Here is a 23,772-nt window from a genome sequence, read left to right on the forward strand (position 1 = left end):
ACAATAATATAAGTAACACAAAAGTATTATCCCAAAAATACAACCAAAAAAAGAGAAAGCCAAGGCTGTATAAGATTGCTGTCCCTTTTAATAAGTCTTATGTGATTCTTTCAAGAAGGGGGATGATAACCCTCTGAAGCAGAGAGAGTGCATGTACCCTATAAATATATTTAAAGGGGTTTTCCCAAGATCGGAAAAATATGGCCGCCTTCTTCCCAAAACAGCGCCATGCCTGTCCACAGGTTGTATGTGGTACTGAAGCTCAGCCCCATTCACTTCAAGGAGCTGAGCAGCAATACCGGACACAACCCACAGAGAGGTGTGGCGTTGTGTCTGGAACAAGACGGCCATATATTGTGATCCTGGACAAACCCCTTTAAGAAGGTCATACTAAAATCAGTGCAATGTGAATTTTGAAGTCTTTAAGTGAATTCTAGAGTAGTCAATCTGCAGGGATCGGCAGGTTTTTTTTTTGGGGGGGGGGGGGGGGTTGGAGACTCACCAGTTGCCTATTTAGAGATATTAGGTTTAGAAATGATCCTCATGGGCGGGGCTGTAGTATAAAAACACTTTTCAGCTTTCGTACACTCCTAAGGGGCGGAACATGGCCGATTTTCACTTACTTTATAAGCTCCACCCCTTTAAGGTATAACACAGTGTATCCATTTAAGCTGGGGTGGATACATATACAAACCCAGTGGTCCCACAAACCTGGGAGTCAGAACCCATGAGCCATAACCCCTTGTGTCAGTTGAAATTGTGTCAATTTTTCTTATGCAAATTTTCTAAGCAAAAATATCATGAGCACAATTACTTAGTAGCAAAAACAAAAATGTCCCATAAAATCCAGTGATGATGCTGTTGGTCAACTGTCCTCAGATATCCTGTGAGTGAGATCCTCTTCCAGTATCTCTCCAAAAATAAATAAAAAAAATTAAAAAAAATTTGTGGCCAAATTTACCAAGTTTTCTTAGTTAATTTTCTTTCCATATTTACAAACAGGAGCCACTGAAATGATCCAACTGCCTATCCAATCTTATGCTTTGTTAGAGACTACAGTCTCTAAAGTGGTGTCCCTGGGAGGGATGAAAAACAATCTCCTGTGACCACCAGTGGACACGTGGTCACCCAGACAGGAAGTCTACGGTTTTCTAGGCAGCCGGCACTCAGACACTTACTAGAATACACTTATCACGGAGTGCTTAGAATAAGAGTAATAAAATGGAATCTGTACAGGTAATGTTACTCTGTGCGTGTGCGGTTATTGCTGTGGATTTAGGGCCACAACACCTAAATAACACAATTCAGAACCCTCTACGGTGCTGGCTCCATCACAAGTACTTGCAGGATCCTTTACTTCGAAATGTAAGTTACCATCAAGAAATATTTCTACCAAGAGCTTAGAAAGTTGAAGAAAATGAGAACCCCGCCCCTGAATAGCAAAAATTCAAAAAGGTGTGGCAACAACAACCCCTCCCCCATCAACCAACCGATTCCGCAAGCAAATAGGGGGGGGGGGGTGATCTTCAATTAAACAGATATAACTATATAAACTGCATATGGTATTTAAAATCTACTGCAGTTTTTGGAAGTTTTTGTTTTCTTTTTGATGTGTTTCCATGGATACCCAGGCTTTATTGGAGTTTTTGCTTTAAGTTTTATTTCTTCTTCTAAATTTTCGACTTGAAAATCGTGGTAGAGGGCGAGGGGATAGAAAAAATAAAAAATAAAAAATGAAAAAAAGGTTGACGTTGAGTCCTTCAAACAAAATCAACCACAGCAATCAGAGGAGCTATAAAGTCGGGGTGACAAGAAAGAAAGTCTTCAAGGGAGTTCAATCAAAGAAACGCGCTGGGGTTGGCCCGCGGATCTTTCTGGTTTCTGTATCTGTAAGTCAACCAAACGCCAAGGATCTAAAATTGAAAAAATAAATAAATATATTATCTGGATTTCACCATGCTTTACACTGCAGCTCTTTACAATGGCTACTGTGTAGATGTGCAAGCTCAGTAGAAAGTCATCACAAGGGGAGGCGATTCCAAATACAGCAAAGACAGAATGATTATAAGTGGATGACAGAAGACCCATACTCACATGACTGCCACGCTCAGACTGAGGGGGAGGGGCCTCAGCAAGGAGGAGGAGCCTGGATATTTGTATAAATTTGACTGAGACCATTTTTCTATTATTAAATGGAGCCGTCGTCAGAACGTTACAATCTAAGGGTGCATTCATACGGTCGTAATTCTGGGTCCGCATCCGTTCTGCAATTTTGTAGAACATGTGTGAACCCATTCATTTCAAAGGGGCCGCCAAAGAAGCGGACAACACACCGCGTGCTGTCTGCATCCATAGTTCCATTCCTTGGCCCTGCAAAAATATAGAGCATGTCCTATTCTTGTTCGCAATCACAAACTAGAATAGGCATTTTCCATATATAGCGCCGACCATGTGCGGTCCGCAAAATGTGGAACGCACATGGCCGGTATCCGTGTTTTTTTTACCGATCCGCAATTTGTGGACCACAAAACACTTAGGGTCGTGTGAATGTAGGGCTCAAGCACACAACCGTATGTATTTTGCGGGCCACAAAACATAGATCCGCTAAAAAAAAAAACAAAAAAAAAAAAAAAACGGTTGACATCCGTGTGACTTCCGGTTTCCTTTCTTTTTTTGCGGATCCATTGTTACAATGTCTATTCTTGTCTGCAAAACGAACAGGACACGTTCTACTTTTTTGCAGAACGGACTTGTGGACATACGGATACGGAATGCACACAGTCATTTCAGTTTTCTTTTTTGTGGCCCCATTGAGATGAATGGTTCTGCATAGGGGGCCCCAAAAAAAAAAAACAAAAAAAAACGGAACAGACAAATAGGTTTGCGTGCATGAGCCCTAAAGCCGAACCTGTCGCACAATGGACCCACCTCGGTAAAGCTGAAGAAGAAGCCGATCCCTCCCACCACTTTCAGCACATCCTCCGCGTGCTTCTCGATGATGGAGCCGCATGTTGTGCAGTTATGGGACGGATAACAAGCCTGCAAACAAAAAGGACATGAATGGGTTAAGAATCCAGACCGGGCCCCTGCGGCCGATCAGGCAGGCACACTGGCTACGCCCGGTGTCTGGGCGCCTGTACAAGGCATGAGGCCCGGTACCACTTTGCATATGTAGGGGTTAAAACTTCTTCCCGTGACCCGTCCTGCACCCTGCGTACACTTACCGCGTCACAAAGCTCGTCCACAGAAAAGTAGTGAAATCCGCAGCAGTTTAAGTTTTTCTCGATTTCGGACCTCGCGGTCGCTGTGTGGTTCCACCCAATCTCCAGGAGCTGGTTCTGCAGGAGAAAATATGAGAGACTCCAATATCCTGTATTCACGTAGATTTAAAGGGATTGTCTTTATTCCTCCAGCATTCGCTTTAGCGGAGGCCACTCACAGTCTGTCCACAGAATCTGGAGTTTCCCCACACATTATGTGGTCATCTGGTTTCGGCGAAATTGCTTGTGTATGTGTATGGGCAACATCATGGGGTCTCGAAATTGATGAGCTCATCACAGAGTGTCCAGATCCCCAGCAATCAGCTGCTATCTGCTCAGATTTCCCTGCAACACCCCCACAGGGGATAAGAGGTATTACACCATTCTCTTTGAAATCAATGGGTTGTCGGTGTAATGTACGGCTGTCCTGGGTCCTCCAGAGAGAGACCTATAGTGAAGGACCCTAAATGGGGGGGGGGGGGGGGGGGGTGTCCTCCCCCCACTTTACTCCATAATAGCAGAATAGAGACCAAGGGAATACAGACGCTCTATTCCACTGTTTTCATTGGTCTGGGACCCACATCCAGCACTAGGAGAGTGCGCCACTAAACCTGTTCTCTATATGACTGCACAATAGGATATTTGATTTCTAAAGCGGACAATCCCTTTAAGTCCCAGGTCTGGCGTAACTAATTACAGTACAGTACATATAATTAGAGGTAAGTACCTGCTGCTCGTGGTTTAATGCCAGAGAAGCGCAAGACACGGAAAACTGGACGACAAACACCAAGAAGAGGATGATCATGTACTGGACGGAACACGTTAAGGATGCGATTCATGTATCTGCTGTGAAAGGTCGTCCCCAGAAACCTGGCAGTAAAGGTCTGTGAACCCAAATTCTCCGCTTTCACCTCTCTTAAAGGGATATTCCAGTTGTTAAAAGTTATCCACAGGGCAGGGGAGAACTATTAGACCCAGGCTCAGACTGGCCCACCAGGAAACCAGTGAATCCCCCAGTGGGCCCCTGAGAAAGGTGGGCCCCTAGTTTCCCACCCCCTACACAGATGGCACTGACTGCGCCCTTTCATTTCTAGGGGACCTCCGGAGCTCCTGCGACTCCTATAGAGATGAATGGGGCGGCCGTTTGCTTGCCTGACCTGCCGCTCTGTTCAGGTCGGTGACCGCTAAGGTGTAGAGCAGGCACGCTCAACCTGCGGCCCTCCAGCCGTTGCAAAACTACAACTCCCAGCATTCCCAGACAGCCTACAGCAGGGCATGATGGGAGTTGTAGTTTGACAACAGCTGGAGGGCCGCAGGTTGAGCATATCTGTGGTAGGACCCCCGCTGAATAAATAGTTATTGAAATGGGATAACTTTTACCAACCGGAATACCCCACAAAGGGGAGAAGTGACAAACGGTTACATTGTAGGCGGCGCGTGAGGTAAACAATGTGTCCGCAGAGCACTGTACGGACCGGATACAAATGTATCAGCTGTGGGAAGGATTAGATTTACACAGGTCTAGCCTGAGGGTGGAAGCAAGGAGGTTTCCATTCACTGACAGCAAGCGGACATCTTGAACACGCTAAATCTATTTATCTCACATAAACCCATAAATAAATATAATCTAGAGATTTTAGATTTAGGGCCCAACATGTAGAAGTTCAGATCGTGCGGTGCAGGTCCCTAAAACTGACCACTACCGCCACCTACTGGTCCGTTTACTTCTCGCCCTATCTCAGCTTGTAGAAATGTCGCCTTCTCCACGTCAGACTGTGCACAGTCCCTGCGGCTGCTCCCACTTACCAAACACTGGCGTGACTCAGGGCCACACCTCAAGGTCACGCAGCCCCGGGGCCAGTTACAACACGCTACCTTGTGCATTGTAACCAGTCATTTGTGCTGCAAAGTGTCTCGCTGGGAATCGCGTCAGTGCAGCAGCTGCTGTCGTATTGTCTCAGCATGCAACTGTAAAGACAGAGCCACGCCGCGCCGACCGCCAACATACGGGTTTATGGAATCTATCAACTGGATCGTCTTACTCATTAAAATTAGATACAGATTTGCATTTTTTTTAATTTGTTTTTCTGTAGGATTAGGAGGATGATGGGAACAGTAGTTCAGAGATTTGCTTTCACAGCGGCCACATGGACCATAGAAACCTGTAGACTGGAGAGGACTCTGAATTCTATGGGAGAGTGTTGTGGGCATGCAGGCAAGGAGCACTCCCATCGGATATAGCGATGGCGATCCTGAGAATCCCAAATTACTGCTGCATTCCCCTTTAAGTTTCCCTGCACGGCGGTGCTCCAGGTCACCCGGCTGTGATGGGAGGTGTAATCGACTCCATTGTGTGGCATGTCACAGTCACCTGCGCAGTGTGTGACCAGCGCCCTGCTGTGCAGGGAAGAACGGCGAATGGGACGCAACGCCAAATCAGCACTGCATCCCCTTCATTCTCAGGATCAGTGGGGGTCAGACCCCAGCGAACATAAATGTTCTAGCGATGGAAAGATCTGCAGCTTCCTTTGCGTTTCAGGTTCTCACAATACTCAAGATCACTGCTTGCTTTCAGTGAATGAAAACCTAACATACACCCAGGAGCTTTGCAGACCTAATACTTTGCAGGGCTGCAGGTGTGATACAACTGTATACTATCCAGCCTAGATGATCCGCGGCACCTGACCATGTGTTTGTTACACTGTATCAGCGCCTGGAGGTCCAGAAGGTTCATCTTACACAGGATAGTCACTCTTATCATATCCTCACGTCTGCACGGTTTCAGATTCTCTGAGTGCAAACACAAGAATAGTCCTATTCCCAGAATGCAAGCAGAGGTCTTGAAAATGGTGAACAAACAAAACACAACCTATTTATTTTCAAATACAACTATCGTCATCGTGGCAAGTTTACAAAGCTATGTAGTAATAGGAAGTCTAAAAAAAATAAAATAATGAAAATCAGCTACTTGTAGCCACCACTAGGGGGAGCCCGCTGCATTCAGATTCATGAAACTCCTGCTCAGTACTAGCTTCATAAATCACTATGCAGTTAGCTCCCCCTAGTGGCGGCTGTATGTATTTGTGTTGGTCTGGGGCCAAATTACTTTCTCAGGGCCCAAGAATCACCTGTGACATTAGGACTTAGGTCGCCAACGTGGTGACAGATCCTCCTATCTCACCGACGCTGCACATATTACAGATAAGAGCGTTATAAAAGTTCCCCGTTTTACGTGACCTGAAAATGGCGAAATTGACGAGACTGTAAAAGGATACAAAGAACAGTAACACCTGGTGATGTTTAATGGCTCCAATTAACCCTACGAGGGCAATGATGAACAGGAGGATCCCGACCGCGACGGCGACTCCGACCACTCGCAGGCTGGAGATGAGACCGAATCCGATGCCCCAGGCGGCGATGCCGATCAGCAGGAGGCTGACCATCTGTAAAAAAAGAGCAGAGAGCAAAGTTATCCGTCATCTTCTGTGTCCGGGAAAGCTGGGTGATGACCAATGTGGCTGGTATTACACCTCGTATCCAGCTTTCCTAGAGTCCTGCATGGAATCAGTCATAGTCCAGTTACGTAGAAAGACATCCCACCTGGATACATAGGCAGTGTGTGTCTGCCATTCAGGAGCGTGGGCAAGCTGGGTGACAACGGCAATAGTAAAAAGGCTTTTCTGAGATTTTAATACCGATGACCTATCCTCTGTATAGGTCATCAGTATCTGATCGGTGGGGGTCCGACACCCGGGACCCCGGGAGATCAGCCGTATGAGAAGGCTCCTGTCCTTCTCCCTGCTCACCAAGCACAGCGCCCTACATTGTATAGTGGCCGTGCTTGGTATTGCACTCAGCACCATTCGCTTCTATAGGGCTGAGCTGCTCCTAGGCCACGTGATCAATAAATGTGTCGTCAGTGGCCTAGGAAAAGCAGAGAAGGCCACGGCGCTCACAGGTGGGCCGCTGTCTTCTCAAACAGCTGATCGGTGTGCGTCCCGGGTGTCGGACCCCCACCGATCAGATACTGATGATCTATACAGAGGATAGGCCATCAGATATAAAGTCTCGTAAAGCCCCTTTAAATGTCACTCAGCTTTCCCCAAAACAAGGAACTGGTCGAGGAGACGCTCTAATGCCCCCACGCTGTCTAGGTTGGTCTCTAGGTAGGTCATTCTGGGAAAGTGACGGCAGTAGTAATGGCACTCTGGCAGCCATGTTGGCGGTCACCCAGCTTTCCCAAAAACAGATACGCTGCAATCACTTCCATGATAAGGCTGGAATCTCCACTGAAACTAAGCACTTACATGACTCAGCGCAGCTCTCTGTAAAGCGTCACTCCGCTACAAAAACCTGAAAATCTACTCTAGTGTTAACCCTTAGGGCCAGATCACATGACCATAAAAAAAAAAAAAAAAAAAAAGTGTTTTTAATGCGTCTTTTTTTAACCAGTGAGCGTTCACTTCAATACAAAGCTTAATTTTTTGCTTGAGGCTTTTGAAGCAAAAGTGCGGAAAACGCACAAAAACGCACGGACCCACGCGGAGCTGTAGATTTCTGCCTCCTACTCGTCTCAGTGGGAGAGTCAGCTGCTTTCTCCCACATTCCGCTGATTCCCACTGAAGCTGATTTTGGAGGCAGAAACGCTCCAAAAATCTCTGTGTGAACTGGCCCTTACATTCCCAGTCTCCAGGAAGCTGAGATATGGGGAGCTGTTAGCGAGCACTTCCCCGCAGCTCAGCTTCCTGGACCTGAGCACCGGCGGTAACTGCAGTCGCATCGGGATTTTCTAGTATTCAGGTGAGGGTTTGTTACAATGGTATCCGGTGTAGAGGCTCCTCTGTGATAGTTTGTTACAATGTATCAGTCCAGGCTGTTTACCTCCCAGGGGATTGTCTAAAGACCTTCAGCTTAGAGGAGTATTAGGTAAGTAAATAAAAAATTGTCCCACTCAATGACAGCAAGCAGAGATACTGACAACAGTGAGGAAAGGAAGCAAAGTCTATTGGAAAGCTGCAGAGCTTTCCAATACACAACGATTAGGCTTCATTAGCATAAACCTGGAAAATCCTTTTAAGGGCTCATTCACACGAACGTATGTGTTTCGTTCTGTGCATTGGGGCCACAATTTGCGGTCCCCAATGCACGGAGAACGTTGGTGAGGCCTCAGGGACGGATCCAGACCCATTCAACTTGAATGGATCCGCATCCCTCCATTCCGCAAAAAGATAGAACATGTTCTATATTTTTGCGGAACGGAAGTACGGAATGGAACCCTACAGAAGCACTCCGTAGTGCTTCCGTGGGGTTAAGTGCTTCTGTTCCGCATCTCCAGATTTGCGGACCCATTCAAGTCAATGGGTCCGCATCAGTGATGCGGAATGCACGCGGAACGGTGCCAGTGTATTGCGGATCCGCATATGCAGCCCGCAATATTGCAATGGGACACCTACGGTCGTGTGAATGAGCCCTAATGCCTCTTGCACATGACTGTCTTTTTCAGTATTTTGCGGTCCGCAAAAAATACGGATGATATCCGTGTGCATTCCGTTTTTTGCAGAACGGAACATCTGGCCCCTAATAGAACAGTACTATCCTTGTCCGTTATGCCGACAATAATAGGACATGTTCTATGTTTGAATTTTTTTGCAAATCCATTGAAATGAATGGTTCCGTATACGGAAGGCAAAAAACGGAACGGGAGGCCTAAGTATGAAAAGCTCCAATGACACGTTCAGCTCTGCTACATCTGTGTGGGGCGTTCCCTTATATGAATAAGGAAAGTAAAACCTCATTAGTTTTCCTGTTCTTGCTCGGAGCGCAGCGATGGATTGCTGGGGCGCGTTACGTGGCAGGAGGGGAAATCCTCTTCCCCACAGACATTTCCAGCTTTTCCTCTGGAACAGGATAAAAAGAGGGAACCAAAACTAGACCAAAAAAGACGACATTTTACAGGACGACCCCACGAGACGCCTTTATGATAGTCCTACATCGACAGCAGAACCAGAACAGTTACTGAGGCTCCCTGCTGCGTATCTGTATAGGGCTGTATTACAAATCCCCTTATGTCTCCATGGTAACAGACTACAAACCTTGCGTAGTCGGATCTAGAAGCCATGCGTTACTCCACCCTCTATACAGGTCAGAAGGAGGGGAGCGACGCATGACTGCTCAAACATTTGGGGGGTCATTTACTGATTACTCCAGTTTTCTGGCGTATATCTGTCGCAGATTGCCACGCAAATGTTATATGCGCCGCAATCTGCGACTTTTCCCCGCTCACGCCTGATCTAAAAAAGATGGCGTGGCATGAGTGGTGAAGGGGTTGGGTCGCCAGACCCGTCTCATTTATCTTTTTCTACGCCTGCTTTAGGATGAGCCCAAGTTATGGAGCGGCCGGCACCTCTACATAACTTCAACGGATTCACCGCCAGCGCAGGGGTTATTAGGCACAGCGCTCTCTTTGGGTATGAATGGAGAAGAAATGGACACAGCCCAATTCATTTTGCCCTAAAAGTGGAGTTTCCCTTTAAGGCCAGGGATCCAAGGTCACAGATACTGTATGTGTATGTTGTCTTGAAGGTCCAAGAGGACAGGTAGAAGTGTAAGTTCTTAAAGGAACATGCACCCTGACATAGCAGCTCAGTCCTGACCTTTGGGGACAATAGACGATTGTGTCTGAACCCGGAATTACAGCGATTGCGCAGAACAGTGCGTCCTAATCGCCGGCTCCACTCACAAAAGGTCGTCGGAGTCCAGATCTGCTGTAACAGCCACATTCTCCACAAATACCACAACCGAGAGTGGGAGAAAGGATCAAACAAAAAGTCCCCAAAAATAAAGATCCTCATGTCGTCCTCATCTATCAAGGGGTTAATAATTTTATTCAACCATTTAGTGTACTCTTATCTGTAGCTAGAAAAGCTGGGTGTCAACTAAAGTCTCTTTTACCCATTCTGTCACTCCGATTTCTAAAGGTCCTGTCTGTATTACTTTACGGGGGCTCGGCCTGGGGGTCTCCATTACTTTACGGGGGCTCGGCCTGGGGGTCTCCATTACTTTACGGGGGCTCAGCCCGGGGGTCTCCATTACTTTACGGGGGCTCGGCCTGGGGGTCTCCATTACTTTACGGGGGCTCGGCCTGGGGGTCTCCATTACTTTACGGGGGCTCGGCCTGGGGGTCTCCATTACTTTACTGGGGCTCGGCCTGGGGGTCTCCATTACTTTACGGGGGCTCGGCCTGGGGGTCTCCATTACTTTACGGGGGCTCGGCCTGGGGGTCTCCATTACTTGTGATGAAGTGTGTGATATTTATACATGTCTTCTCGGTATCTCTCCGAACCCCAATGCCTGCCTAGAAGATGGAAAGTCTCCAGGGAAGGGCAGTAATGGGAACGGATACTAAAGTTGCTGTCACCCAGCTTTTCCAAGCTCATGAACGGCAGGTAGAAGTGTTAATAGGCAGGAATCTGGAAAAGCTGGGAGATATTGGCTTTAGGACCCTGATGGAGGATGGGATCCAGGGGTCTGTGGGTGCCTGTTCCCAGGCCCAGCGCTCACACTCTGCCCCCTCCATTCACCATGTGAAATGTGACACGGCTACTTAACCCCTTGTCAAAGCCATTTGTGAATGGGTGACTGAGTCTTTCAGAGGAATCGACAATGGCTGAATGGTGCCGTCCGTCTCCATGGAAACAACTGTGCGCACAATCACACACACACACGGATGATGCCGCGGGCCGGGCGGGCGATGTCAGTGCTGTCATTGTGGGGAATGGTGGGAAGAGAGCCAAGGAAAGAGAAGAGTGGCGAGGATGGCGAAAATATTCTCCTGTACATCCATGGAGACACCTCTCTGATTAGCTGTATAGACGGCATCACCCATAGCAACCAGACGGTCACCATGGAAATGCTGGTGTCACACATAGCAACCCGATTGTCAATCATGGAAATCCAATCAGACTGTCACCATGGAAATAACAGCGTCACACATAGCAACCAGATTGTCACCATGGAAATAATGGTGTCACACATAGCAACCAGAACATCACCATGGAGAAGCTGATGTCAGCCATAACAACCAGGTGACCACAGAGATGCACAATCGCTAATAAGACTAGGGTCTCTGAGGCCCCACTCCTTCCCCAGAACCATTGGCAACTATGGAGATGCTGACATCACCCATAGCAACCAAAACATCACTATAGAGATGCTCTTCACCCCTAGCGACCAGGACGTCATCTTAGAGAAGCATACGTTCCCAACAAAATTTGGGACTTTTAAGCCCTACCTTGTTCCTGCCCATTTGCCAAGACTGTTGACCACTATGGAGATGCGAATGTCACCCTTAGCAACCACACCAACCCCCATAGATACGGTGATGTCAACTGTGAGGTCACCATAAAGATGCTGGGGTCACACATGGTAATCAGAACAGGCCCACAAAACATGCTGCTGTCACACTTAGCAACCGGACCAACCCCAAAGAGATGCCAGCGTCACCCATAGTGAAAAGAGCATCGCCATAAAGACACTGTTGTCATCCACAATCCGCGCCATTTCTCCTGACCAGGTTTCCGGTGCTATGTTCACACCATAAAGTCAGGTCAGAAGAGAATGTCACAGCCTGGAGAAGGTGACGGCAGGGAAGACGTAACTGTGATGACACCGCAGCAGTGACTGTGCTCCTGAGAGGTCACCACGTGGCAGCATTACAGGAGCAGGCATATCGCTTCCTCCTGGTATCAGATCTCTTGGCGCTGGGATTTTTCCATGTTCCTCAGGACAGGTGACCTCACACATACACGTCAGCGGCACGTGGCCTCCTCTCCTTGAAGGATTTCTCCTATTTCTTAAAGTCACACTGGTGCAATATTCATCTAACAGTACCAGCCACACACCGGTGGTCATACACCGGTACCAGCCACACACCGGTGGTCATACACCGGTACCAGCCACACACCGGTGGTCATACACCGGTACCAGCCACACACCGGTGGTCATACACCGGTACCAGCCACACGCCGGTGGTCATACACCGGTACCAGCCACACGCCGGTGGTCATACACCGGTACCAGCCACACGCCGGTGGTCATACACCGGTACCAGCCACACGCCGGTGGTCATACACCGGTACCAGCCACACGCCGGTGGTCATACACCGGTACCAGCCACACGCCGGTGGTCATACACCGGTACCAGCCACACGCCGGTGGTCATACACCGGTACCAGCCACACGCCGGTGGTCATACACCGGTACCAGCCACACGCCGGTGGTCATACACCGGTACCAGCCACACGCCGGTGGTCATACACCGGTACCAGCCACACGCCGGTGGTCATACACCGGTACCAGCCACACGCCGGTGGTCATACACCGGTACCAGCCACACGCCGGTGGTCATACACCAGTACCAGCCACACACCGGTGGTCATACACCAGTACCAGCCACACACCGGTGGTCATACACCAGTACCAGCCACACACCGGTGGTCATACACCAGTACCAGCCACACACCGGTGGTCATACACCAGTACCAGCCACACACCGGTGGTCATACACCAGTACCAGCCACACACCGGTGGTCATACACCAGTACCAGCCACACACCGGTGGTCATACACCAGTACCAGCCACACACCGGTGGTCATACACCAGTACCAGCCACACACCGGTGGTCATACACCAGTACCAGCCACACACCGGTGGTCATACACCAGTACCAGCCACACACCGGTGGTCATACACCAGTACCAGCCACACACCGGTGGTCATACACCAGTACCAGCCACACACCGGTGGTCATACACCAGTACCAGCCACACACCGGTGGTCATACACCAGTACCAGCCACACACCGGTGGTCATACACCAGTACCAGCCACACACCGGTGGTCATACACCAGTACCAGCCACACACCGGTGGTCATACACCAGTACCAGCCACACACCGGTGGTCATACACCAGTACCAGCCACACACCGGTGGTCATACACCAGTACCAGCCACACACCGGTGGTCATACACCAGCACCAGCCACACACCGGTGGTCATACACCAGTACCAGCCACACACCGGTGGTCATACACCAGCACCAGCCACACACCGGTGGTCATACACCAGCACCAGCCACACACCGGTGGTCATACACCAGTACCAGCCACACACCGGTGGTCTTATATACTAGTACCACTACACCGCCAGCAATGGCAACTTCCATACTGTACAGCACTGTCCACCATATATACTGATAATCACAGCAATGCCTGCGTCACAGATGTTCAGTTACATAGCAGTGCCAGACCCCTTAAAATTATTTACAGACCCCGGACTCTTCTGCATCCATCCCTTGGCCTTCGGACCTGCACACATGTGGTAAGGTCACCGACAGGTCCTTCTGCACTAACAGGGCCTGCACACATTTGCTCTCTTGTGTTGTTAGATTGAGGGTGGGGGTTGGTGGGTGGTACTACATACTATATAGACAGCCACCTCGACAGCAGTGTCCGTACTATAATGGTCCAAGTAAAAAGTGTTTAGGCAGAAACCCTTCTGTCCTGTGTTGGGACCTGGTTTGATCCTTGCTATGGGGCCCTTACTCTATGTATGCCACTGGCAGTGCCCATACTACATAGACAGCCATCTACACAGCAGTGCCCATACTACATAGACAGCCATCTACACAGCAGTGCCCTTACTATATAGACAGCCACCTACACAGCAGTGCCCACACTATATAGACAGCCACCTACACAGCAGTGCCCATACTACATAGACAGCCATCTACACAGCAGTGCCCATACTACATAGACAGCCATCTACACAGCAGTGCCCACACTATATAGACAGCCACCTACACAGCAGTGCCCACACTATATAGACAGCCATCTACACAGCAGTGCCCATACTACATAGACAGCCATCTACACAGCAGTGCCCATACTACATAGACAGCCATCTACACAGCAGTGCCCTTACTATATAGACAGCCATCTACACAGCAGTGCCCACACTATATAGACAGCCACCTACACAGCAGTGCCCACACTATATAGACAGCCACCTACACAGCAGTGCCCACACTATATAGACAGCCATCTACACAGCAGTGCCCTTACTACACTGAACAAAAATATGAACGTAACACTTTCGGTTTTGCTCCCATTTTGCATGAGCTGAACTCAAAGATCTGAAACATTTTCTACAGACACAAAAGACCCATTACTCTCAAATATTGTTCACAAATCTGTCTAAATCTGTGTTAGTGAGCGCTTCTCCTTTGCCGAGATAATCCATCCCACGTTGTGGATGGAGTGGCCCATGGTGGGGTTATGTTATGGACGACGAACACAGGTGCATTTTATTGCTCTCATTATGAATGCACAGAGACACCGTGACGAGATCCTGAGGCCCATTGTTGTGCCGTTCATCCACGACCATCGCCTCATGTTGCAGCAGGATAATGCACGGCCCCATATTGCAGGATCTGTACACAATTCATGGAAGCTGAAAACATCCCAGTTCTTGCATGGCCAGCATCCTCACCGGACATGTCACCCACTGAGCAGGTTTAGGATGCTCTGGATCGGCGTATACGACAGCGCGTTCCAGTTCCTGCCAATATTCTGCAACTTCGCACAGAAGAGGAGTCAACATTCCACAGACCACAATCAGCAACCTGATCAACTCTATGCCACGGAGATGTGCTGCACTGCGTGAGGCAAATGGTGGCCACACCAGATACTGACTGTCTATACTACATAGACAGCCACCTATACAGCAGTGCCCATATTATATATCACCAGCCACCTATACAGCAGTGCCCATACTATATAGACAGTCTATGTAGTAAGGGCACTGCTGTGTAAGTGGCTGTCTATATAGTAAGGGCACTGCTGTGTAAGTGGCTGTCTATATAGTGTGGGCACTGCTGTGTAAGTGGCTGTCTATATAGTGTGGGCACTGCTGTGTAGGTGGCTGTCTATATAGTGTGGGCACTGCTGTGTAGGTGGCTGTCTATATAGTAAGGGCACTGCTGTGTAGGTGGCTGTCTATATAGTAAGGGCACTGCTGTATAGGTGGCTGTCTATATAGTAAGGGCACTGCTGTGTAAGTGGCTGTCTATATAGTAAGGGCACTGCTGTGTAGGTGGCTGTCTATATAGTATGGGCACTGCTGTATAGGTGGCTGTCACTTACACAGCAGTGCCCACACACTATCTATACACAGCAGTGCCCACACACTATCTATACACAGCAGTGCCCACACACTATCTATACACAGCAGTGCCCACACACTATCTATACACAGCAGTGCCCACACACTATATATACACAGCAGTGCCCACACACTATCTATACACAGCAGTGCCCACACACTATACACAGCAGTGCCCACACACTATACACACAGCAGTGCCCACACACTATACACACAGCAGTGCCCACACACTATACACACAGCAGTGCCCACACACTATACACACAGCAGTGCCCACACACTATACACACAGCAGTGCCCACACACTATACACACAGCAGTGCCCACACACTATACACACAGCAGTGCCCACACACTATACACACAGCAGTGCCCACACACTATACACACAGCAGTGCCCACACACTATACACACAGCAGTGCCCACACACTATACACACAGCAGTGCCCACACACTATACACACAGCAGTGCCCACACACTATACACACAGCAGTGCCCACACACTATACACACAGCAGTGCCCACACACTATACACACAGCAGTGCCCACACACTATACACACAGCAGTGCCCACACACTATACACACAGCAGTGCCCACACACTATACACACAGCAGTGCCCACACACTATACACACAGCAGTGCCCACACACTATACACACAGCAGTGCCCACACACTATACACACAGCAGTGCCCACACACTATACACACAGCAGTGCCCACACACTATACACACAGCAGTGCCCACACACTATACACACAGCAGTGCCCACACACTATACACACAGCAGTGCCCACACACTATACACACAGCAGTGCCCACACACTATACACACAGCAGTGCCCACACACTATACAACACAGCAGTGCCCACACACTATACACACAGCAGTGCCCACACACTATACACACAGCAGTGCCCACACACTATACACACAGCAGTGCCCACACACTATACACACAGCAGTGCCCACACACTATACACACAGCAGTGCCCACACACTATACACACAGCAGTGCCCACACACTATACACACAGCAGTGCCCACACACTATACACACAGCAGTGCCCACAACACTATACACACAGCAGTGCCCACACACTATACACACAGCAGTGCCCACACACTATACACACAGCAGTGCCCACACACTATACACACAGCAGTGCCCACACACTATACACACAGCAGTGCCCACACACTATACACACAGCAGTGCCCACACACTATACACACAGCAGTGCCCACACACTATACACACAGCAGTGCCCACACACTATACACACAGCAGTGCCCACACACTATATATACACACAGCAGTGCCCACACACTATATATACACACAGCAGTGCCCACACACTATACACAGCAGTGCCCACACACTATACACAGCAGTGCCCACACACTATACACAGCAGTGCCCACACACTATACACAGCAGTGCCCACACACTATACACACAGCAGTGCCCACACACTATACACACATCAGTGCCCACACACTATACACACATCAGTGCCCACACACTATACACACATCAGTGCCCACACACTATACACACATCAGTGCCCACACACTATACACACAGCAGTGCCCACACACTATACACACAGCAGTGCCCACACACTATACATACAGCAGTGCCCACACACTATACATACAGCAGTGCCCACACACTATACATACAGCAGTGCCCACACACTATACATACAGCAGTGCCCACACACTATACATACAGCAGTGCCCACACACTATACATACAGCAGTGCCCACACACTATATACAGCAGAGCCTGTTTGACATTATTTATCTTGCACAGTGACACATTCCATGCAGAGCTGCGCCTCCGTCACACTGTCACATGGCCGGCATTACTAGCTGACAGATCATATGACTATGGCTCCCCTGTGAACTCTATGTACAGTATGAAGCAGTTTTGCTGATCCTCTCAGTGAAGATAAAGCAGCGGCGCCTCCTACAATCCTCAGCCCAGCGGGAGAAGTGCAATGAGATCAGGACCATGACTGCAGGAACCAGAAGTCATCCCTGAAAACATCTATACAGCCATTTCTGATTCTAGGAAAGCTGGGTGACATAAAAGGCTAGACTGCCCCTGAATGTGCCAGGATATAGTACCTTCCCAGATCACTACATGTGGGGGCTGACTGGTCATGCAGGACTCTTGGAAAGCTGGGTGTCCACCCGAGTGGGAGCGGCAGTGAAGCCAATATTGGTGGTCACTCAGCTTTTCCATAGACCCGTGTCCTAGAAGACGTCTGCAAAATAACTTCCCCAGTCTACTACTACTACTACTCTGCTAATACTCTGTGCTGCTGTGACCTTCGTTAACCGCCACTATGTAACAGTCAGCCTGTGACCTCTCACAAGATCATCCCTTTTGGGCTCCTTTAATACTCTGTGCTGCTGAACCCTGCTGCTTCTACTTGTAACTTTTAGTCCTGTGATCTCTCAGAAAATCGGCACTCCCCTCTCTGAAATACTCTGCACTGCTGTGGCCCCCTTCTCTCCTCACATCATGATGCTCCTCCAGTCACATGCAGTCTTCACCGACACCATCACATGATTAGATGGGTCACTGCTCCCACAGGATCCTGAAATACTCTGTTTTGCTGTCAATAACCACTTGTCTTCGTTACATCCTTACATCATGACACTGCCTCTGCCCTGTCCTGACCAAAAAAAAAAAAAAAAAAAGCATCCCATGAGTGGAAAGGTTATGCTCGCTCTTTCTTCCCGACAAGCACCCTAGTCTCCTGAAACACTCTGTGCTGCACTCTGCATCTCAATGGTTGGAACCCACTGCACACATCCCAGTCATCGGATTCTGACAAACGCGCTTCTCCAGTTCCTGAATGGTTGGCTTATATTGGGCTACATGCAGTCAGCAGTTCCCTATCCTCCAGCAAAAGCAACCTGCAGAACCTGCCTGTAAACCTCAATATTCCAAGGGGCGCGACCAAATCATTCACAATACTGATGCCTTACGTGGCCCTTTGGGCCCTCACAGACACTAAGGGCCATGTACATATCCAGGGTCGGAGTGGGCCACCAGAGGATCCCCCGCAGGGCCCAGGCTCTGACAGTAATGGACCCTTAATAAGACATGGGTGACAACCCTTATGCTTTTGAATAGTGGACTGAAGGTAGGTGACCGCAGGGTGCTGGTGGGTGGAGCATTTAGTTACAGCCATGCTTCATTCCCCCCACTGAACTCAATGTAAAAAACGTTGTGTGCCCATGGCCTGCATACGGCGGGTCCGCAATACACGGGCACCGGCCCATGTGCACTCCGCATCACGGATGCGGACCCATGACTTGAATGGGTCCGCAATCAGAGATGCGGAACAGAAGAATGGATCGGAACCCCACGGAAGCCCCTGGAGCGCTTCCGTTGTGTTTCAGTCCGTGCCTCCGCACCGCAAAAAAAAAAATAAAAAAAATAGAACTTGTTCTATTTTTTGGCGGTGCGGACGGATCATTGACCTATTCAAGTTGAATGGGTCTCTATCCGTCCCGGCTGCCACACGTACATTGCTCGTGCATTAGGGACCGCAAATTGAGATCCCCAATGCACGGAAAGGATGCACAACGTTCGTGTGCCTTAGGCCTCATACACACGACCGTTGTTGTGTTCCGTTCCGCAAAATGGGGTTCCGTTGTTCCGTGATCCGTTTCCGTTTGTCTTCCTTTATTTTTGGAGGATCACCAGACATGAAGGAAACTAAAAAAAAGTCTAAGTCAAGTCTGCCATGCAAATGATAGGAAAAAACGGACGCGAATGACAATCTTGTGTGCCTCCGCGTTTTTTCACGGACCCATTGACTTGAATGGGTCCGCGAACCGTTTTCCGTGAAAAAAATAGGACAGGTTATATTTTTTTGACGGACTGGAACCACGGATGAGAAACGGTGCATTAGCCGAGTTTTCAACTGACCCATTGAAAGTCAATGGGTCCGCAGAAAATCATGAAAAACGGAACAACGGACACGGAATGAAACAACGGCCGTGTGCATGAGGCCTAAGGCGATCAGGGTTTATTCACGTTGTACCGTATAACAGGGTCCTCGATAGCATCAGGTATGGCAGCAATGTCACCAAACCGGCCGGACCGGGTCCTCCGCCTGGCAGGGGACTGCACGAGGAAACTCACAGCAGGACTATAGGATTATACAACAGTTACCCTGGAAAATTAAAACTAGTAATTGCAAAGCAAATATCTCCCCCCCCCCCTTCCATCGCCCTGAGCAAATAGTCACAGCCCTGCCACATGTCACCCTGCCGCCCCTGATGTGCCAGCATAGCCAGGTGAAGCTGTAGTTATATACCAGGCAATCGCCCAACCTGCAATTGTGTAACATATACCTCTGTGATGGGGATCTTTCCCACCCTTTTTCCCAAAAAGTCACAATCTTTTGGCCAAAAAAATGTCTTGCCTCTAGGTTTGCGACTGTTAGGGCAGATGGACTGTATGTAGCGGGTAAGTTGCACCCCCCCCCCCCCCAGGCGGCCCTTGAAAGTACGTAATGGTCTGGCCATGAATGGGATAACACCATAACAACATCCCACCTGCTTGCTGACGGTTTCCAAGCAGTCCCAGGCATTGCTACACTACACAAAAAATATAAAAAGATATCAGCATTGGCTTATTGGTGGCAGAGAGGCGTCCCTTATCCCCAGGGAAATAAATTGGTGGACTCCATGGACTTGTAACGACCCAGTACGGGTAAAGTTAGTCCGGGAGAACACGTCGGCCTGGGCAAATATGAAGAAAATACGTCTTTCGAGGCACCAACATGGACGTTTCTAGAACTATTCTGACACTTTACAACCCAGACCGGAGCGAGAGGCGAAGGAGACACGAGACAAGGAAACCGACTACTGTGCTGCATTATTCAGGTGAAATACAAACCACCCAGCTCTGCTACATCACAGCCGATACCACAAGCCGATGGTGAACCTACAGGGACCTGCTGGTGACAGACCTGTACGGGGCGGTCTTTGATAAGTGGCAAGCGGTGTCCAAAACCCCCCAAAGTTTTGCGCTGCCAAACTTTGAGACTTTTTTGGCACCAGTATTCTGACAAAGGGGGATGATATATGTTTAGCTGACACAGGTGGCATATGCCCTCCAGTAACAAATCGCTGGAGGGGCACCGTAATACGGACCATACAGCGTACAGGTACGCACCACAACTAACGACTAGGAGGGCGCCTTTACACCGGGCAGATTTAGGCCTCGTTCACACTTCCATGTCAGTGTTATGTTCGTGAAAAAAAAACGCATGTGTTCCATCCATGTAGATGTCCGTGAAGGATCCGTGGTCTGTTTTTACCATCCGTAATTCACGGACGTTGTTGAGCTGAAAATTAATTTCAAGAGCACCATAGGATGACATCCGTATGGTGTACGTGATTTTCACAGAACCATAGACTCACATGGGCGCGTTTGGTCCGGGACATGCTTTACGCTGTTTTTCTGTGGATTCACGGAACATAAAATTTCACAGAAATGTGAACAGACCATAGATTTCTTATGGGACAGCACACGTCCGTAAAAAGCGGATATGTGAACGAGGCCTTAGGCCTCATGCACACGGCCGCCGTTTCGGTCTGCATCCGAGCCGCAGTTTTTGCTGATCGGGTGCGGACCCATTCACCTCAATTGGGCCGCAAAAGATGCGGACAGCACTCCGTGTGCTGTCCGCATCCGTTGCTCCGTTTCCTTAGCCCCGCCCAAAAAAATATAACATGTCCTTTTCTTGTCCGTTTTGCGGACAAAAATAGGCATCTCTACAATGGGCCGCCCGCTCCGTTCCGCAAATTGTGGAAGGCACACGGGCGGCTTCCATTTTCTGTGGACCTGCAGTTTGCGGACCACAAAAAAAACGGAACGGTCGTGTGCATGAGGCCTTATGTGCAGAAAATCCCCACTAAAACTACACAAAAACCTGCACTACTGTATTTTTGGTGCGATTTTCCTACTGATCTCATTGAAAAGGGTGAAAACGCAACAATTCACACGCTGCGCGATCTCAAAATCTGCACGGCAGGTGAATTTCTGCAGCTAAGAAAAAAAAAAAAAAAAGCCAAGTGCCCATGAGATTTATCTGACCTCATTCACTCTCCTGGTAACGTATTACGGAAAAAAAACTGGCGTAATCAGCATCATGTGGGGGCACCCTTAGGCTACCTGCGCACTTTGCGGATTCCGCACGTTTTTTACGCCAACGGAGTGAATGAGATTAGGCAAACTCGTGTGCGCTTTTTCTTTCATGTGGATTTTGAAATCGGCAGCGTGCCAATTGTTTGTGCCAATTTCACCCTTTTTCAATGCAAGGGGGAGATCTGCGCAAAAACGCATCTAATCCGCACAGTGTAAACCTGCACCCGCGGGTAGGTACACTTACCTGGTCTAAAAATCGTCTGATACCCAAAGCCTGTAAACACCATGTGTTTGCCACAAATAGCGCCTCCGTTTGCGGTCAGTGGTATTGAGGCTCGGTCCGATCTCATGTGCACAAAGCCTGTAGGGCAGCAGGTTGATCCCCTATGGCTCCACGGTATATATACCGCGTATAATGCCTCCATAGATCACCACATTCTCCTGTGGAAGCAACGCTTCTCGGGAAGAATACCTAGATTATAGCCCAGCATGACACAGAAAATTCCAGTCAAACTGGAGACATGCGGACATTTAGCACTGGCCTATAGATTTCTATGGGTGATGGATCCATCCTATGTCCTGTGCATGAAAACCCACCCCTGAAATCATAACAAATGTAGCAACATGGAAGGTGCAAAAGGACACAATGTATCAATAACACAGCAGAAAATGGTAAATACTGGCAGGAAATGCTAGTGATACGTCCCTAGAAAGTCACAGGCAGTATTTAGGTCCATGCTATATACCCCCAGAGCAGATATACACTGCACATGGGTAGTAGCAGCTTCTGGAACGTGAGAGAAGCCTCCATCTCCTGCACCAGGGTAAAGCTGATCTAAAAATACCAGGCTGGTAGGAATATCCTGTTTATCAAGCAGGATATTGATCTGCCTCTGGTGCAACCCAATCCAGGCTGGAAGCTGATGAATGGGGGCCTGGCAGGTGCAGGCTGTGCTTCACCCCCATTACCTCTCTATGGTGAGCAGGGGGGGGGAGCAGCAATACTTACAATATACAGCAGGTTGAGGACACATAAGGAGTTCTTGGAGCAGGTGAATCCACCACACACCATGTTGGCTGCTTGCAAGTTTCAGGCTCCCTCTGGGATGATGTCCTGGGGAAGGCCAGGGTCTGAGGAGCTGTGGGATGCGACAGCTGTGACCAATGTCTCCCCACCTCTTGTCTTAGGTGGAGAATAAAGGAGGAGGGTGGTTCTTCTCTTACATATAGACCTATTCAAAAAAGCTGCGGCTGCTGCTGGCGGGCGCCCTCTAGCGGCCAGCTCGGGAAGCGCCGCCTCTGCTGATCATGAATGACTTGTTACAAAGTAACAACCGGGTGGGTTAACCCTTTCCTGGGCAGAGGCAGGCAGCTTCCTCGTCTGTGCTTTCTGCCATGCTCTGCTTCATGTCGGAATGAATGGGAATTTATCAGATCTCAAAGTAGGGGGTTGGTTGGTTGGTTGGTTTGTCTTTCTTGGAGCAGCTAAAGGGTTACTTCGAGGGTAGGTATACTTTTCACAACCAATGTTCTGTATGGATCTAATGCATCTAAAAAAAAAAAAAAAGCAACTGTGAAGATAGCCCTGAGTAAAACATCTCCTACCGCAGGGATCAGCACCTCTGGCTGTTGTGAAACTACAACTCCCAGCATGCTCCTTTCACTTCTGTGGGAGTTCATAGAACAGCCAAGCAAGTGTGCATGATGGGAGATGTAGTTTCACAACACCTGGAGCGCCGGAGGTTGCTGCTGATCCCTGTCCTACCGTGTTGTGTATACAGATCCTAGGCAATGCGTATCCATGGTAACAGACTACAAACATACTCTGTGTAGTCTGATCCTGCAGTCATCTTATCCCCCCCCCCCCCGAAGCAGCAGCAGGGCCTCAGCCCCCAGATTGTCAGCAGGTCTGAGCTAATTTGGTGGTGAACAAGGGGTAAATAAGGTGCTGAATGCAGAGATCTGCACCGTAACACTGGATGATAAAACTTTTTGCAAATTTTTAATATACTTTGGGTCTCAGTTTCTCACCGATTTCAAGATCTCTGCCAGCTGTCAATGAATACAAACTGTCTGTGCATCCACATTTTGAAATCCTG

The 23,772-nt window shown here is 48.9% G+C and overlaps 1 protein-coding gene across 1 annotated transcript; it reads right to left on the reverse strand.

Moving 5' to 3' along the window:
* Nucleotides 1–479: 479 nt before the first annotated feature.
* TSPAN13 (tetraspanin 13) lies at nucleotides 480–22,868 on the reverse strand. Its single transcript, XM_044295126.1, has 6 exons — nucleotides 22,683–22,868; nucleotides 6,536–6,703; nucleotides 3,988–4,068; nucleotides 3,225–3,338; nucleotides 2,929–3,039; nucleotides 480–1,913 (listed from the first exon to the last, which is right to left on the reverse strand). The coding sequence occupies exons 1-6, from the start codon at nucleotides 22,743–22,745 to the stop codon at nucleotides 1,839–1,841; spliced, it is 612 nt and encodes a 203-aa protein (XP_044151061.1). The 5' UTR covers nucleotides 22,746–22,868; the 3' UTR covers nucleotides 480–1,838.
* Nucleotides 22,869–23,772: the final 904 nt, after the last annotated feature.

This window comes from Bufo gargarizans, chromosome 5, assembly GCF_014858855.1.
Source record: "Bufo gargarizans isolate SCDJY-AF-19 chromosome 5, ASM1485885v1, whole genome shotgun sequence".
NCBI lineage: Eukaryota > Metazoa > Chordata > Amphibia > Anura > Bufonidae > Bufo > Bufo gargarizans.